The sequence below is a fragment of the Rhopilema esculentum genome, chromosome 7, assembly GCF_057945365.1.
Source record: "Rhopilema esculentum isolate cy_ngs chromosome 7, ASM5794536v1, whole genome shotgun sequence".
NCBI lineage: Eukaryota > Metazoa > Cnidaria > Scyphozoa > Rhizostomeae > Rhizostomatidae > Rhopilema > Rhopilema esculentum.
In genome coordinates, this window is record NC_142821.1 from 13,426,156 (window position 1) to 13,445,086 (window position 18,931).

General features: G+C 37.4%; 2 protein-coding genes and 1 pseudogene across 2 annotated transcripts; 1 reads left to right on the forward strand and 2 right to left on the reverse strand.

Annotated features, from left to right (window-relative positions):
• Positions 1-437: 437 nt before the first annotated feature.
• Positions 438-1,509, forward strand: LOC148960048 (uncharacterized; annotated as a pseudogene).
• Positions 1,510-2,104: 595 nt separating this feature from the next.
• On the reverse strand, positions 2,105-4,460 carry LOC148960049 (uncharacterized). The gene is made up of 3 exons (XM_089109166.1): positions 3,745-4,460; positions 3,565-3,623; positions 2,105-2,882 (listed from the first exon to the last, which is right to left on the reverse strand). The coding sequence occupies exons 2-3, from the start codon at positions 3,600-3,602 to the stop codon at positions 2,105-2,107; spliced, it is 816 nt and encodes a 271-aa protein (XP_088965292.1). The 5' UTR covers positions 3,603-3,623; positions 3,745-4,460.
• Positions 4,461-5,114: 654 nt separating this feature from the next.
• On the reverse strand, positions 5,115-5,705 carry LOC148960050 (uncharacterized). Its single transcript, XM_089109171.1, has one exon. It carries the CDS (start codon positions 5,703-5,705, stop codon positions 5,115-5,117), a length of 591 nt encoding a protein of 196 aa, XP_088965297.1.
• Between the last annotated feature and the right edge of the window lie 13,226 nt (positions 5,706-18,931).

Genomic DNA, 18,931 nt, shown 5'->3' on the forward strand with positions numbered 1-18,931 from the left:
ATTACTTGTAGGCTGTGAAAGGAAATCACTCCAAGAGTCCTATTATGAAAGTCACAGTATGTGATTGTTTCTTCAAAGCCACAGGAGACACAGGCGCGACAATTAACATCATCAACTATGAAACATTCATCAAATTGAATGATGTAAAATTACAGAAAACAAATATCAAAGCATTTGCGTTTAATGCAACAATCCAGTCAAATTTATCGGAAAGTTTATCGCCCTTGCGGAAACCCCCAGAGGAAGCATGACCACGTTTTAGGTTGTACCACCAAGACACTGCAATAGAGAGTTTACGATCCACTACGTAGGTCACTACGGCTACTCAAAGAGGTCTGTGCACTAGTTTTGTCTCCCTGTAGTCACAAAACATGTTACGAATCACGACCTAGTTTGTAGTACGCAGCTTTGGCGCCAAAATCAAAGTTGTATCAAAAATGGCAGACGACCTAAGAATGCTGCATGCTGCAGGACTTTTGGATGCTGAAGAGGTTCTAATTTTTGATGTTGCCAACAGGAGAAATAACGTTCACGGTATGCTGCCATACCGGAATTACGATCGTTTTGTTCTGGAGGACATGGATGAGAGTGAATGTTTGGTAGATTTTCGGTTTAAGAAGGACGATATTTATAGTCTCGCCGTTGCACTGCATCTCCCTGAGGTTTTCAAATGCACGAATGGCCTTATAGTCGACTCTGTCGAAGCACTGTGCACTTGCCTTAGACGTTTGTCATACCCTAGTCGATATGCAGACTTGGTTCCAATGTTTGGTAGGCCAGTTCCTCAGTTGTGTATGATATTCAATAAAGTAATTGACTTTATTGTTGACAATCACGGACATCTCTTGAGGAGTCTAGACCAGCCTTTACTCTCACGGGAAAATCTGCAACAATATGCAGATGCAATTCACCAAAAAGGCACTGCTCTAGACAATTGTTGGGGGTTTATTGATGGTACTGTGCGTCCAATTTGTAGGCCTAAACAAAACCAAAGAGTTGTTTACAATGGACATAAACGAGTACATGCCCTGAAATTCCAGTCTGTTGTTGCACCTAATGGCCTTATTGTCAACTTATTCGGACCAGTTGAAGGAAGGCAGCATGACAGTGGGATATTAGGAATGTTTGGTTTGTTGGACCAGCTGGAAAGATACTCGTTTTCACCAACAGGCCAGCCATTGTGTATTTATGGTGACCCTGCCTATCCTCAAAGAGTGCATCTCCAGTGCCCGTTTGCCAGGAGAGTTGCGCTGTCCCCTGAAGAACAAGCCTTCAATCAATCCATGAGCCAGGTCAGAGTCTCAGTTGAGTGGGTTTTTGGAGACATCGTGAACTATTTCAAGTTCACTGATTTCAAGAAAGACCTCAAAATTGGGCTCAGTGCTGTTGGGAAGATCTATGTTGTTTGTGCCATACTTCACAATGCATTGACCTGCCTGTAGTAACAACACAGCATCATATTTCAACATCAAACCACCTACCCTGACTCAGTACTTTAATGGGGAATAACAAACTGCAATAATTCAATGAGAAACAGCTTTTTTAAAAGCTACCAAATTTGCCAAACTTAGTTTTTCCCAAATAACACACAAAAAGTTGAAAACTCTATCAAAAAAATCAGTTTTTTCAATGCACTGATTTCCCAAATACAAGAAATGAGGGTTTACAAAGTTTAAGCCACTATGAGATAATTTTTTGATACATTGAAGGAAGGTCAATAAAGAGGGGGTCTTTTAGAATAGGGGGTGGGGCTCCGTTTCAGTAGATACTGCTTGGAGTTTTACCCACTGGTCAAAGGTACTTAGAAGATGGTCATGTGGTTCCAGGACTCCTCAAGGCAATTTCAAATGAAAACTAACCCTTTGATATACATAATTAATGAGTGAACTAGAAGAAAACACAGGTTAACAAACAGAAACATTGATAAAGGGGGGCTAACTTTGTCTGCGCTCAGAAACAAGGATCTTTTAGTGAAGAATGCCTTAATGAGAAAGGGGCTCAATGCTGTATTTATGGTCAGGCAAAATTTTTGAAGTAATTGAAGAATTTAGAAACCCAGTGTAATTCATTGCTTCTACAAACTTCTTCTATTTTATTCACAAAATTATTGCCTTTTTACTATTAAGTCTATTTTTGCTTTTTGATCATTAAGACTTTGAAAAATTGTCTGCTGATTTTCTAATATTTTGTTAATTGTTTCCAGGATAAGTTTATCCCTTTTGTCCCTTTCCTCTTGTTGTCTCATCAGTAACTGCAGCTCTTTCTCTCTGAGCATTTGTTCCTGTCTTCTCAAATCTAAGAAGTCTTGGTGTTTTTTTTCTTCCAGTGCTAACTTCCTTTCCTTTATTTCATAATCACTCTTTCTCTCACTTTCCTCTCTCATTTCTTTGCCCTGTAAATAATCAACCAATTCATAACCTGATTTCTTTCTCTTCTTTCCACTTTCTTGTCCTTCCCTTCCCTTTGTTTGTGAAAGCCTCTCCATCGACCGCTTCGTTACACTCTCATCTGTTTCTACCTCTTTTTCAACTTTTTTCTTACTTTTATCTTGAGCTTCTATCATTTCTTGTTCAGCTGCTTCTGAAAATTCGATGACTGTCTCTAATGCTTCATCAAGCTCTGTTATTTCAGGACTGATGCCACTGGCTCTTTGCTCCTCCCTTGTCTTCTTTTTAAAAGCCTTCTCAAGCTTCACATATCGCTCCCTGACGCCCCTCTGGTCTACACAAAACCTTAGCTCCTTAACTACATTAAGAGACTCTGCAACTTTATCCCAAGCATTTCCCCTTTCCCTACAACCATGTTTGAAATTAAATGGTTTTATTACCAAAACTTTCCGTACCAACAGAAGATCATGCTCTTTTGTCCAAACCATTTTTGGCCTGTTGAAAGACAAACTTAATCCAAAAGTTGGAGATTGACACATGTAATTAGAAGTTTGTGAAATATTTCATTCCATCTTTTGATTTATTTAAGGAGAACTAATACATACAAGAATACTTTATAAATGTCCTATTTAAGCAAATATATATATACAACCACTAACCATAATTTTATATTACTTGCACTAAGATTTACAACAAACACAGTAAATCAAAAATAGAAACAAACATGTTAAATAACACATAAATAGAGAGTAAGGCCACACATAATACTTAAAACAGCACATGCACATGGCTATGGAGAATTTCCAACATTATTTGTTGAATCATTTCCTGAAATCTTCATAGTGATGTTTATAGAAATTGCAACAACTTAACTTAAAGAAGTTATCTAATCTGATCAAATATGGGTGGCAGGAAATAACAAACCTAAATATTTTACCATGTAGAATAAAGGTTGATTTACAAAAGGATAATAAACCGACATTTTGTGCTGGGTAAAGATGTGGTAGCAGCAAGGTAGGCGAAAAGAATTATAATTGTTCAAATTTCAAAAAAGCTAAAGAATGGTATTCTCGAGTATCAGTGGCATAACAGCTAACTTTCTTTGCAGATTAAATTCTATTTTCGGATAAAATTCATAATAAAGAATAATTAAATAACTCAGTCTTTTGATACGAACACTTGTACACGGGAGCTTGAGTGTGAAGGACTTGCCATTTTCACTTCTTGTTAAACGTTCTGAAATTACAGAAATCGAACAAAATAATGCGGCAAATGTAAAAGTCAGATTAGCGAAGCCATAAGCAAATGGAAAAAGTTCAAAATGCAAAGAAACTAGAGCGCTGTTGTTGATTCTCACCTCAAAACTGCAGCTTAGTCGACAGTACGTAGAAATAGGCCACCAGAGGTAGTAGACTTGAGTAGTACGTGATGAGGATTCCCCCAGACACTTGGACCGCGCTTGCATCCAGATCTCTAAGAGTAGCCGTAGTGACATACGTACCGAATTGTAAACTCTCTAATAACAACAGCAGCTCTAACCTCATTTTGTTGCAAACTTCCCAAGACTTAGGCCTTGTAAGCCAACATCTGAAAAAAAATCACTATCAGCCACACTGATTTGAATAATATTCTAAACAAACATAGCAAGGTGTTTGATGGCTTAGGATGCTTGCATGGAGAACCAGTTAAACTAAGTATTAATTACAAACACCAATTTAAAGCACAGCCAGTCCGTGGAATTTCGCAGCACATGAGAAAAAAAAGTAGAAGTAGAAAATTATTTTGAGTCAGATCCACGCTTATTCTAGGCCCTGACTCTTCCTTCAACCATCAGTGGTGGTACTTTTCTCTAGCTGACCACCCTTAAGCATTGGGACCATCATCTTTGCCAATCAGAAATTAATTGAACATTTCCATTGTCCATTCAATGAACAATCACAATGCTACTGCTGGCATCAACACACCAGTCACTTTTTGACATTGATATATATATATGAGTTCAGCACTGTATATATACCGATAGGCTGCCGGTTTACAAAATTAAATGAACATACAACTAAGTAACAAACATAATGTTTTTAATTAATGATGCTAGATAAATTGTTTCTAGTGTCAATGTCACCCATTTCCCCAACAGGGACAACATGTTGTTGGGACCTAGAACCTCTTATACAAATTACTGCAGTTCTATATAAACAAAAACTCAGCTTTCTTTTGATCCAAGCAGAGGTTTCATTAACATTTTGGTGATGTTTTTCAGCAATTAGTTGCAATACACGTTGGAAAAATGTCCTCGTTTCAATGCTCATACCACCATTGAATGAGAAAATCAAAGGGGTAAAAGTTCCGTTTTCTTGATACATAACAACCTGGTTGTATTTCCTCTTTCACAAATGTACCGAATTTGTAAACTTTGTCAAGGTACACCCTCACAAATTGTAGCAGGATCGCCAGATGTACCAAATTGTTTAGGCACACCGTCACTAATTGTAATAATCCCGAAAATTGTCTTCTCACGCTCCCATTTTGTAACAAAACTCAACATGCTCACGAAATTCTAAAAAAAACGGCCTAAAACTAGGTCCCAGTCCTAATTTAACTACACGTCATAAATGTACTTTGCGAACAAAACAATGTCGCAAATAACTAACTAAAGTCATTTTACAACTCCCCCTAAAATTTTAGTTAAACAAACCTCAAATTTTATTACCATCCATTGTTCCACTCCTAGTCATTTTCATTGTCCTCCAACATCATCTTTGCCTTCATAGCGGCATTCATCGCAGCATTCCTCTTCAGTTTCTTTTCATTGCTTCTCTCTTCAGTTGCTTTTTCTTCGACTCTCTCATCTGTAGCTTCCTCAGCAACACAACTTCTTATTTGTAACAGACATACAGCTTGTAATGGTCTTTCAATAGTGTGTCCTTTGTGTAGCAATGTGATTCCTCTGACAATTCCATCTTTTCCTTTTACATGGCTGACGACTTTGCCTTTTTTCCATTTACCTCTGTTCTTCTCTTCTCCTAAAACGAGGACGATCTCCCCCAAATTTGGAATGCACGTGTTAGACTTTGTAATGCTATGCACTCCCATTAAACTATATAAGTATTTTTTCTTCCATCTCTGCCATACATGTTGTCTGGCGTTACTTAATCTTCTCTGCATCTTCGTCAGATCATTCTCCTCTACATCTATATCTTCTAAAATGTGACAGTTCTTTCCCCATATAATCATACTTGGTGTCAAAACTAGGCTTTCCTCGTTGTCTCCTTCTACGTATGTCAAAGGACGATTATTCATGTGTCTCTCAATATCCATGACGACTGTTTAAGTAGTGATTTTCCAACTGTCTTGAAAAGTGCTCTCTTTAGGTCTTTGATTAAAGCGGAAATACAACAGCTCCATAGATCTGAAGGTTGCAGCTAGGGTTTTACAGCGATAGCTAGGAGCGAAAGGGTAAAATACCCTCAAATCAACAAATGCTCTTTGCATACGTTGCCAAAAACCTCTTGCACTTGCATCAGCACGCAATTCTACCTCATTCCCAGATTGTTGTGAACAAGGTTCCTTGAACACATCCTTGCATACAGTTGACAAAAAATCAACAGTGAGATCCCTCATTTCATTATGACGGAGGGTGACAAAGCCCTCAATCTTGCATGAAAGAGCATGATCGACATCAAAATTTGCCTTACAAACACATTCTGAAGGAAGCAGCGAATGAAAACCATCAAAAAATTCGCGTTTCATGAGGCTGAAATTTTCAGATTTAATGGTAACGAAGACAGTCATATTGATGCACCATCAGAACAGGCAATATCGTTTGCCCTACATTGAGAAGATGTCATCTTTTCTCGAAGAAAGGCAAGTATACTTTTATAGTATTCTAACTTCTTTTTTGCGATGTTAGAATATACATGCACACAAATGTTGCTGTTAATCTGCAAATCATTTTGATTGATTATTTTCTTAGCAATGTGTTCTGTTACGGACTTTGAGGCATCATATTCCAGTGCTGCTATCCTCGTCAAATCTGGAATTCCCAGCCTGCCCAATTTTCCTGGATAAGACAGCAACAAGCCCTTGTCATCACTGCGAGAACGATCTTCGCACAAGGCAGGAATCAATTTGTGGCGAATTACATCTTCAACGGGTTGAAGGTGCCTAGATAGACCAGGAATCGCTCTAAGCATGAAGTTGAATTTATGATGATATCCAGCCATGAACGCACAATATGCAGCTTGAGGATAAAATCTTGCGATCTTGGACCCTAGGATGTCATGGTGATCTTGGTGTCTTTGAAAATTCTTTTGCACACTCTACTTTTGCTGGCTTCACGATCAGCCAAGACTTAGAAGGTTTAGAGTAATAGCCAACATTTGGCGCCACTGTCAACAAATTTTCCCGCCATGTCAACAGTGGTTGTAATTTACCAGCTGAAATCAAATCACACCAGTCACTGGACCCTCTCCACTTCTTGCTCAAGCTTTTCTTGTTTTCTGGACTTTCTCTGCACCTTTCAGTTTGTCTGCACTTACCGTTGCCACAGCCAAGATTCTTTCTTTTTGAAGATACAGCATCAGTGCAAAAGAATAAAAGCAACTATCAAAATTGAACTTGTAGCCTACATTCCTCTGCAGTGATGATGACAAGCGAGCCACAACATTACCAAATACACTGAGATTTTGTAATGCCTCATCTGGATTTCCCTTTGGAGAAGCACCAGTGTAAACTTCAAAAACATAAACAATGCCACTTACTCCAAAGCGTGCCGAAATCTTTATTCCCCATTTGTGTGGCTTTTTCGAAATATACTGCCTTGGTGGAGACCTGCCCTTTGTAGGAATGATTTGTTCATCAATAGAGTGCTTTTCCACTTTTCCTACGTTTACTCTGAACAGAAACTATTACTGGCCTTACTTTGAAGAATTTGTCAAACTCTGGGTAACTTCTTTGAACAAATTTGAGTTGTCATTGCAAAGAAAAAAGCTTTTGTCAAAACGGTTTACAGGCATTGTTTCTGAAATGCTAGAAATGTTCAATTCTCTTGACCAGTTCATTCTATACTGAGAGACCTTGTAAGTACCCATAAGTAAAAGAATGCCAAAATATTGCATCTCATCTCATCAGCAACTGAAGCTCCATTTTTGCACAGAGTACAGGTTTGTCTACTCAGATATGTGAGCTATCAGCTGATCATCAAAAAATTCTTGAAGTATTCTTTTGGTATCAATACGTCATTGGGCGGACTTGGTAGAGGTTCTCCACTGAACATATTGTTAACCACAGCAGGCTCCTTCTTGCGCAATCCTAGTATTGGGATTTGCTGTGTCATTCTTGTTTGCTCTAATCAACACATATCCACTAGTAATAATAAACAACAACTACGCTTCAATGCGCTTATACGTTTGAACTCAATAGCAATGTGTTCTTTATTGAATGTCAACACAAAACATGCAAAGATTTCTAAGGAAAGTGACAATAGGCTAGTTTCACCACATTCTCCCCCAGTAAGGAAAGTTACTCATGGACTTGAAAATCCATATCTCTCAGGTTTCTTTCTAAAACGAGTTGACTGTTGAAGTTGCTCAACAGATTCCACCATTTCACACCTAACATTCTCTGTTATTGGAACTTCAATGGTATCTGATTGGCCAGGTTCGATGACAGTAGCCCCGTTAAGCTATGGTCTGTATCGGCTCCATCTTCTCATTATCTGTGCTCCTTGGGCAAGGTGCAAGATCAGTAAGAGAAAGTGACATTCACGGCCATCTCTAAAGCGAATACAAGCATACGTTGGATTCAGATGAGTCAGCTCAACTTCCTCCACCAAATCATCATTCTTGTTTGAACGTACAAACTTCTCAGAAAAACTGGCCCTGGAGATAGCCATGCAGGTAAAGATATCCCTTGACTAGATTTCCTTGGGAAACTGAAAAATCTGTCATGTGGGGTGCCATTTGTGGCGGTTGAAAAAAGGGATCGGATTGAATGAAGTGCGTCTGGTAGCCTAGCAGAGGCCAAAGCGAGCCTCACAGTTTTCCACACAATAACATTGTATCGCACTACTTGTGAGTTGCCAGTGGGATGATAAGGAGTGATGTGGCTGCTGGCAATTCCTCTGCTTCTGAGATAGTTGGTGAGTTCTGCAGACATGAAAGAAGAACCACGATCAGAGTGTATGAATTCCGGCATCCCACATAGGGAAAATATCGTTTCCAAGCATGTTATAACAGTTTCAGTTGACATATTAGAGCAAGGAATCACGAACGGGAAACAAGAGTATTCATCGATTACTGTGAGAAAGTATTTATTCCTTGATAAAGATTGCAGAGGTCCTTTAAAGTCTATGCTAAATTGTTCCATAGGACGTGTTGCCTTCTTAAGCTTATTGTTCTGACGCTGATAGAAATTGGGTTTCAGCTCAGCACAAATTAGACAGTTGAGACATACGTCTCGCACATCTTGCGTTGAAAATAGCAGGTTCTTGGCTTTCACAAAATGAAGAAGACGAGTGATACCCGGATGACATAGCAGAGAATGGATTTCATCTAGACTTATCGAAGCAGCAGCACAGTGAGCGCGAGTAAAGGAATCTGGAACGACATTGTTCTTTCCTTCTCGGTATTGAATAGTATAACTGAATTCCGCAAGTTCCATGCGCCAGGATTGTATTTTGCTGTTCGTAATCTTTGATCGTTTCCTATTGTCAAACATGAAGGATACAGACCGTTGGTCTGTTATTAAGATGAATGGCTGACAAGATAGGAAATGGCTCCATTTCCTAACCGCTTCAATGATGGATAGAGCTTTCTTCTCTACTGCAGGGTAACAACGCTCAGCACTGGATAATGTTTTGGACATGAATGCAACAGGTCTCCCATTCTGGTTCAAAGAATCAGAAATTGCAACATCAGATGCATCACATTCAACAACAAATGGTATAACCTCCTCAATTGGAGACAAAGCAAGATGAGAAAGTTCGTCCTTCAAGGCATTTAAAGATGCAAGAGCGTTTCTGTCAAGTGGGAAAGATACCGTGTCTGCTAATGGACGAATTTTGTCTGAAAACTGAGGAATCCGCTTAGAGTAATATGCGAACATCCCTAGAGCTCTTCGTAAAGATGAGACATTTGAAGGTGGTGGGTATTCCTGCAGAGGTCGTAACCATTCAGGATCTGGTTTAACGCCATCATGACTAATTCGATGACCAAGTATATCAATAACAGGAACCGAGAAAACGGTTTTCGATTCATTGAGGGTAATGTTCCTTCGGTTGATCATTTGCAAAAAGGCAGCTACATTTCTGTCGTGGTCAGCTTGATCGACTCCAGCTACAGTAACATTATCCAAGTAGGGAAATGTATCCTTTAAACCAGGGGTCGGCAACCTTTATAAAACAGGGGGCCAAATTTGATTTCTGAAATGCATACCAGGGCCGCAACTCAAAATACAGTATAATTTTAACATATACCAATTCTACCTAACTGCTAATCTAATCAATAAAATTGTATTTATCGGAAAATTATCTGTAACGTGAAAGCTGTACGTAAATTAAAACATAGATGTGAAGTACATGTTCACTGGTCAGTATATTACAAGAAGCTAATGTGCAAGTTGGTGCTGCATGTCCTTGTCGAACTTCTCAATATTTGGCAGAATTTTTTATGTTGGCAGTCACAAGTTGCCTTCAAGGTGCTGATCAACCATTCGAGATCGCAGTCGACTCTTCGCATACTTCATGTTTGAGAAGAGACTTTCGCAAAGGCAAGTACTGCCAAACATGCAACACATCTTCTTGGCATGCTGCACCAGACCTGGATATGAACCATCATCCACCATGGAGATACTCCATATAAAACTGGATGATATGAGTTTCCTTGTATTTCTGTTTCAATTCACTGGTACCCTGCAGCTCGATCAACTTCATTTGAAGATGGAAAATGAACGAGGTTCTCTTGATTTAGCTGTGTTTTCCAAAAATGTAGCATGACCAGGAACATGACAACATGCTCATACATGACATTAACAAATTGAACATGTCCTTGAAGCTTCTTGTTCAGCTTGTTCGAGTGACCGGTAATGACAACAAGGAATGCTAATCTAGACAAGACTCTAGGATCACTGAATCCGGGTCACTGAATCCGGGCCGACACTCGTGCATTGGGCCAAATTATTTACAGGTTAACAGGGGCCTTCCGGGCCACACAAAAGTACCTTGCGGGCCGCATGTGGGCCGCGGGTTGCCGACCCCTGCTTTAAACCTTCTTGTGTAACTGAATTGTCTATGATTCTTTGAAAAGATGGGACTCCATTTGTCACTCCGAACGGTAAGACAACGAATTCGTACAGTTCACCAAGTGCCTCAAAAGCGGTAAACTTTGTCTCAGACTCTCGAAGAGGTATCTGGTGATATGCACTCTTGAGATCAAAGGTAGAAAATACTTTGTACTGTGAAAGCTTATTGATACTTCTATATAAATGATTTATGCTTCTTTATACATCTATATAAATGCGCGATATATAAAGAACTTAGACTTCATAGCAATAGGTTTCACGTCATTTTTTACGGTCTTAAACAAGGTAGGCGGGTCAACATCAGCTACATTAGCAATCAGTCGCGAAATAGGCTGCTTTGTGTCAAGGGCAGAGACTGTTTTTGGGAAGCTGCTTGAGACAATCAGGTCCTCTTTGTTCCCTCCAAATTGAAAAGTGAGGTTCTTGTGCTGTTTCTGAAAATCATATCCTAGAATGACATCACTGCAAAGGCTCTGTAGAATATCTAGCCTGACATTTTTATATGTATTTCCATTCAGCATTCTTTTAACATCACACTGGCCGATTATGGAAGACTCCATTGATGTCATTGCCATCGATACTTTCTTGTCTGATGGTGTTACGGGTATTTGCAACCTTTTGAATGCCTTTTCGCTGATAAAGTTTTCAGAGCTGCATGAATCAATTAAAGCTGTTAGGTTAAAAATATAATTGACTTTAACTGGAACTGAAGCATGTCTAAGACCTGAAGGGCAGGCGGCTGTAATCGTGCAGAGTGAAGGCTTATATATGGCATTAACAGTAGAACTCTTCTTTGAGGATTGACAGACTTTGCCAAAATGTCATTTTTTGAGCAGTTATGACAAACAGTGTCACAGGCGGGACATGAAGCTCTGTTAGCATGAAGGAAACCTCCGCAAAAGTAGCAGGATTTTCTTGAAGGAGCTTGCTTTTTTATTGCAGCCAACGATTCTCGATTTGGATCAATAGGTAGACTAGCATGATCATTAGAAGAAACAGCAGCAACATTAGTGGTTATCAGTTGATGGCTTTGCTGCATGTATAGTTCAGAGTTCTTCTGGGCGGTATGCAGTGTGCGGGCTATTTCATAAGCCCTGTCCAATGATAACTCAAAATTTTCCAGGAGTCTTTGACGAATATAGTTAGATGTAAGCCCATTGATGAAAGAATCTCTTATCATCTCAGATCAGTAGGTTTCAGCCGAGACTGCAGTGAAATCACAATGTTTACTTAATTTCGTTAGCTCTTCTAAAAATTCATCAAGAGATTCACCAGGCTTCTGTTTACGAGTAGCAAGTTCATGACGAGCAAAAATATTGTTTGGGTTTTTCACATATAATTTTTTCAAGAGTAGTAACAACCGCATCATAGGTTGTGCACTCCTTGACATAATCAAAGACATCTGCAGAAATGAAGTTGATAATAGAGCGAATCTATCAGGAGCTGTCTCTCCACATTCAGTGATAAAGTTATTGAATATTCGTTTCCAATGTTTCCATTGTTTTGCAGCATTAGGAGCGTTTGGGTCGACATCCAGTCTTGATGGCTGCAGCGCCTTGCTCATATTGAATATATGTGTTGATTAGATTGACATGAGGTAGAGAAAAAGTAATGAGACGTAGTTTAGACCTAAACTAGGCTCTAATCAACACATATCCACTAGTAATAAAAAACAACAACTACGCTTTAATGCGCTTATACGTTTGAACTCAATAGCGTTGTGTTCTTTATTGAATGTCAACACAATACATGCAAAGATTTCTAAGGAAGGTGACAATAGACTAGTTTCACCACACTGTGGAGTTGCTTTTTGTAGCTGATTTTTTGGTAACCTATGTACCCTCTGGTGTGGTATTGACTGCATGATCAGGAACTGCATGATCAGTTCTTTTAGAAACTTATCACACTTTTCTCTCCATGTTCATTATCATCATAATCAGAATCATCACTGTCATCACCATCATTATTATTACTGACTTTCATCATCATTCTCTTCATCTTCGATATCTCTGTTAAGAGCATCAGGTACAATTCCCAAATTTGATACTTTTTTCTTAACCCCATGAGTTGTTATTCGAATGTGAGTTGTTCTCATACTTCCATAAAACGAAGTGGTTGGTATGCTTTTCGCAAAGTGAACCTTGTTTATCTGGGATTAAAATGAATTAATTCAATTAGTCTTCTCTGATTTATTTTAATCAACTTGAACTTATTAATGTTTGTGTATCCATTAAAAACTTTTAAAAATAATCTTTCTGGCCTCCCTTACTCCCAGAGCCCCCAAAATACTAGCCAGACCATCTCTATCTTCTTTTATGCTTTGAATAATCAATTTCCACAAGACTTCAGAAATGATCTCAATAGGTATGCTGGGTTCAAATCAAAACATGTGGTACACCATTATGACCCTTGCTGCATGATGTTCAACAACAATCATGTCTACATGCCTGGTATTTAACGAAAAGATGACTTCATGTAAAACGCAAGAAGAAAGGTTTTATTAACTTTTCATATAGACTACCTGTGGCAAATCAAACCACTTGATCTTCAGGCATATCTAATTTCCTGCGCAGTGACAGCATCTTTTCAAAATATTGTTGTTGAGCAACAACAATGTGCAGAGAAACGCACCAAGTCTCCTCACCAACAACCTACGTTTTTTCCTTCCATGACTTTCACACGCAATTATAAGAAGTGTCACTTATTTAACCCCAAACTGTCAAAAGTCCACCGATCCTAATAGAGGAAATTAATATTATCTCAGCACTGGTCGATCTCCTATAATTTCTCTTAGGCAATAAATGCGGCTAAAACTGGTTAAATGCGAATAAAAACAACGAATGATACGTTAACGAAGGTACTTTACATTCTTGTAGTCTTTAACTTTCCTTTTGTGTTCTCTTTATACGATAAATCAACAAAATACAAGCCACAATCCACAATCTTTCTCTCCGATTCGTTCACAATTTTTCACTCCTCTATACGATACTTCTCAATCCCACCTGTCCCTCGTGCGGCTGTTGCTTTTCCAAAAGCAACAGCAACGTAAGTCTTAACATAATAATAACGGTCAAAATATTCACTACACACTCCCCCTGATCAACTGATCTAATTGTCCTGATCTTCAGTCATAATGTCTCGTATTTTCTCTCTTGCTCCAACTGCTGTCAATCTCTTCTCCCTTTGATCAGGCTTCAGAATCCTGCTGTTGTCGCTCGCAAGTTGTATTGCCAGTGTGTCTTTTTCTTGGCTCCATTTCAATCCTAGAACCTTGGTGCTTTCTGGCTCCTTGCTCAAACTCTTTCCTACCACTTCCTCTATTTCAGTTTTCTTCTATCTGATGTCTTCTCTAGCCTCTTGATTACTCAATTTCCATTTTCTCAGTGTATATCGTCCTTCCTTGAAGCGCATTTGTGCCTTCTCAATCAATTGAATAGCATCTCACAACTGAATCACACTCTATGACAGCATCGTCTACATACAAACTCTTCTCTAATCTTTCGACAATTTCTTCAAATGATGCTTTAATGTCCTGCATAAAAGGAAAGGGCTAGAGTCCAGCTCCGAAAATAACTCTGGCATATCTGTACTCTTTCACTTCTCTTTCTTCTGCCGTTGGGTCTTCAAACAAAAGCAAGCATAAGAATACTATATCAACTTTGTCTAGCTCTATCTGGAGAATTTCATTTTCTTTATCTCCTATCAATATGACTGGATGGGCTCGCATTCTCAGCAACACATCATATAGCAACAATGCTGTTGATGGGCCTATATGGGAACAGTCGTTCTGCGACATGTCTCTCTTTTTTGCCTTTGCAGATGCCTCGGGGGGAGGGGTAACTTAATAGGTTTGACGTACGGAAATGTGCCATTATTTAAGGGGTACCTTTTTTCCAAAAGATGCGGAATTATGGGTATCATTTGAAGAAATATGCATAGTTATTGGTTCAATTTTAGAAAAATATTGCAAAATCATCAAGAGGGACATTTAGAAGTAACAAAATGAATGCCCTGTTAAAAATTTATAGAAGTAATAAAATTAATGTCCAGTTTGAAATTTAAAAACTCTTTAGACTAAGTAAGGCTCTTCAAAAATATGCTAGATTTTTCTCTCTAATCAACATTAACTGAATTTAAAATACAAATTTGATTTCCAGATTTCGGGTTTAAACCAGAAGAAGGGCATGTACCTTTGATTACAACGACAGTTGCCTAGAAAGTTGAAAGTTGTCTTGACATACATAGAAAAGAAAAATAAAAAAGTGGGGCTAAACTAACTGATAATAGACTAGTAACTATGTCAAAAATTCATTTTTAAAGCAATCTCCCATCTTTGTGACAGCAACGATTTTGATTTTACCCATAATCATTTAGTTTTACATTGGGTACATTGTCATCCCTTTTCTACAGTATGTTTGGCTAGAGTCCCACTTGGTGTTATAAGTTTTGTAAGAAGTATTTGTTTTAAAAGTTAACATGCATATATTCTTGGATGGAAGAATTTTTATTATGTAGTGAAGATTCCTAAAAAATTACTTTTACAATATAATTTTACTCACATTCCAGCCTGACAAGAGTGAGACACAAAGAAAGTCAGAATATTACAACTGCAGTGGCCATGTTGGATTCCAGCAGGAGCCTTATCATATTTGAAGACTATGCAATTACAGAGGGAGACTGTTTCAAAATCGAAAAAAATTCAGAGAATGGTGAACAAAGCAAACAGAAAGCGGGTTGAATACAAACAGCCAGTGCCATTTGGAGACAAATGCATTTCAACACTTGATATACTGTGTTTGGTGTATCAAGAAAGTTCACCAGAATTTTATCAGAACAGCAGTGGAGAAAGCCTTGGACTTTCGCGCATGTCGATCTGGCATGCGGACGTGTTTTTCAACGCTCAAAAAATGTGAGAAATTCGTCGAAACCGTATATTCTAAATAAGATTTTTAACTTTTTAGCTATCTTTATTTACTGCTATTGTTATGTTTTATATTATTTACAAGTAAATCAAGCTCAAAACGAATCAAATATGGAATCTGCTACTACCAACGAGAAAATAGACGAAATACTTCTCATACTAAGAGGAGTTCAATCACAGACATCGCAACACAACGAGAATTTTGAAAAATTGGAAAAGCGATTGAAAAGTCAATAGAGTTCATCAATACCCAGTATGAAAACCAAAGGAAAATAACAAATACCATCCTCAACAAAAACACAAAATTGGAAGCCGAAAATGAAGTGCTCAAAAAACAAGTTGGAAAACTACAAGCAGAAATAAATAGAGTCCAAAACGGAGTCAGCAATCTAGAACAGTACGGCCGTCGAGACTGTGTCGAAATAAATGGAATTCCTAAAGAAGAAAACGAGACAACAGAGTCTTTGGTGATTAAGCTGGGTGAAAAGCTAGGGGTGAAATGCCCTGCTACAGAAATTCAAGCCTGCCACCGTGTCGGACCAAAGAACGACGCTACGATCATCTGCAAATTTGGAAATAGGAAATTGAGAGATGCTTTCATGCAAAAAAGAAAAGAGACAAGAAACATTTCAGGAAAAGATCTTGGGTTGAAAGCTGCTGACGTTAAAGTATTCATCAACGAATCTTTAACCAAAAAAAAAAGTATCTTTTTAAACTGACAAGAGATGAGAAGAAGGAAATCGGATGGGGCTTCGTGTGGACCAGGAATGGGGTCATCTTTGCCAGAAAAAATAAGGATTCTGCATTTGTTACTATCAGAAATGAATTGGACATTACAAAAAAGATTGTTTGAAACTCAGGTGATGTCGTATAAAGTTTACTCATGCTAACACTTCATGTCTTTCTTGTTGTTTCAGATTAGGCCCTTTACTATTACCATTATTATTTTTATCATTATTAACATTAATATTTTTTTTATTACTAGCATTTTATCAGCAGTATCAAGGCAGGGCAAACAGATTTTCATAATTAACCCCCACAATCTAAATGAGTAGTTATTCATATTCATGCCCGAACTGCAAATTATTGGTTCTGGAGAGTCAGAATTCAATATATTGTGACGCATGTTGCAATTGGTATCACGTTAGGTGTAGCAAATTATCGATTCAAAGATTTAAAGAACTAGGAAATGACACCTCTATGGCATGGTTTTGTAAAGACTGTGTTGCAGATGCGTTACCTTTTCAAAAAATGAGAAATGTTCCTTTCTTAAGAGCAATTTCCGCAGACAAGAAGCAACACCACTCGATTATTGACTTTAACAAATCCTGCTCTGTTTGCGATAAACGTGTTAATAATATTGAAAAAGCGGTTCCTTGTTATCATTGTCAAAGCTATATTCACATCAGGAAATGCTCTGGTTTAACCGAACAAGATATTTTAAATCTAGGTGCTGACGCACAACAATGGCCTTAGCTGCCGTGACCATGTTTTTCCTTTCAATTCTGTTCACGCTCAGGATATTCTTTCCAGTAACTTCAATTCTAATGAGCTATGTCCTTATAATGACGTAACAAAAGACCTGACAGACTACGAATGTTTAGAAACTATTACAGAATTGAATCTAGATAAACTTGATCTTAATCATTTTCATCTGAATGCAGATAACGATATTGATCAAAACTTAAACTTAAATGCTAATTTCAAATTTTATACATCGCGTGAATTTCATAAGTTAACTAAGAAACTAAATTCTGAACATTCACCCTTTTTTAGTCTGATGCACACAAATATTTGCTCTTTGAATAAAAACTTTGAAAATTTAGAGTTATTAACTACTTCATTAGAACATAAATTTGACATTATTGCTCTATCTGAAACATGGATAACCAATAACAATAAATACTGAAAATTTAACCTTACAAGGGTATCAAAAAAACACAGGAACATCTGGTAAAAGCATGAAAGGGGGCTGCGGCTTTTTTGTATCTGAAGAACTATCTTTTCATCCTCGAGAGGACTTAAATATTTCTCACACAGATAATAGTAGTGAGTTTGAAGCAAACTGGATTGAAATTAAATCTCAGAACAATAAAAACTTCTTGATTGCTATTATTTATCGTCACCCAAAGAAAAGAAATGATGTTGAATTCCTAGGATATCTAACAAACATAATCTCCAGTAAACTTTGAAAGGAAAAGAAGACAGTCTTTATTACTGGAGATTTCAATATTAATCTTTTAAACATTGATTCAGATGAATACACCGAAAAGTTTATAAATCTCATTCTTTCAAACTTTTTCCAGCCACATATACTCCAGCCCACTAGAATTATCAATAGTAATAAACCATCATTGATTGACAATATCTTTTTAAATTCAATAGAACATGAAACATTAAGTGGAAATTTAATAACAAAAATCTCTGATCATTTACCAAACTTTATATTTTGTAAAAGTATCAACCTAAAATCAAAAAGTAAAAACAGAGGTTTTTATCGCGACTATAGCAATTTTAACCTAGATTCATATATACATGACTTGCGCCAAACTTGGATGAAAAATTAAACTTAATTCAAGGTGCAGACGAGCAATATAACATTTTTCATTATATACTAATTAATAATATGCAAAAACATGCTCCAATAAAACCCGTTTCACGAAAAATGTACAGACAAAGACTAAAACCCTGGATAACCAAAGGAATCTTGAAGTCAATCTCGATTAAAAATAAACTTTACAAAAAATTTCTTAGAACAAAAAAGTCAATCTGGTATCAAAAATACAAATACTACCGAGATTTGATAAATCATCTTATAAGGAAAAGTAAGAAAAGCTACTATGCCTCATATTTTGATAAATTTCAAAACAATTCTAAGAAACTCTGCTGTGGTGTGAAAGACATCATAAATACACAACAAAATAAAAGAAACAACGGAATAAGTTCAAACATAAATGGTAAGCTTGAATCAGATAATAAAACTGTTGCTAACTCTTTCAATAAATATTTTACAACCGTAGCACAAAAGTTAATAGATAATCTTGGACCATCAACAAAACATTTTAAAGACTATTTATCAAATCCGAATCCAGAAAGCTTCTTTCTTGACCCTGTAACCCCTGAAGAAGTAAATGACATCATTGCAAATCTAGATGAAAACAAATCAAATGATTCGTATGATATTCCCTCTAAACTTATAAAATTGGTCCGTATGACTATTTCAGGGCCTTTTGCACTTATCGCCAATTCATTCTTTTTTCTTGGTGCCTTTCCAGAAAAATTAAAATTTGCAAAAGTTACGCCTATTCATAAAGGTAAATCCAAG

Coding starts and splice junctions, on each gene's coding strand:
- LOC148960049 (XM_089109166.1), bottom strand. CDS start 3,602: ATGGCAAGTCCTTCACACTCAAGCTCCCGTGTACAAGT. Junction 2,883..3,564: donor TCAAGCTCCCGTGTACAAGT/GTTCGTATCAAA, acceptor GTCTTTCAACAG/GCCAAAAATGGTTTGGACAA.
- LOC148960050 (XM_089109171.1), bottom strand. CDS start 5,705: ATGGATATTGAGAGACACATGAATAATCGTCCTTTGACATACGTAGAA.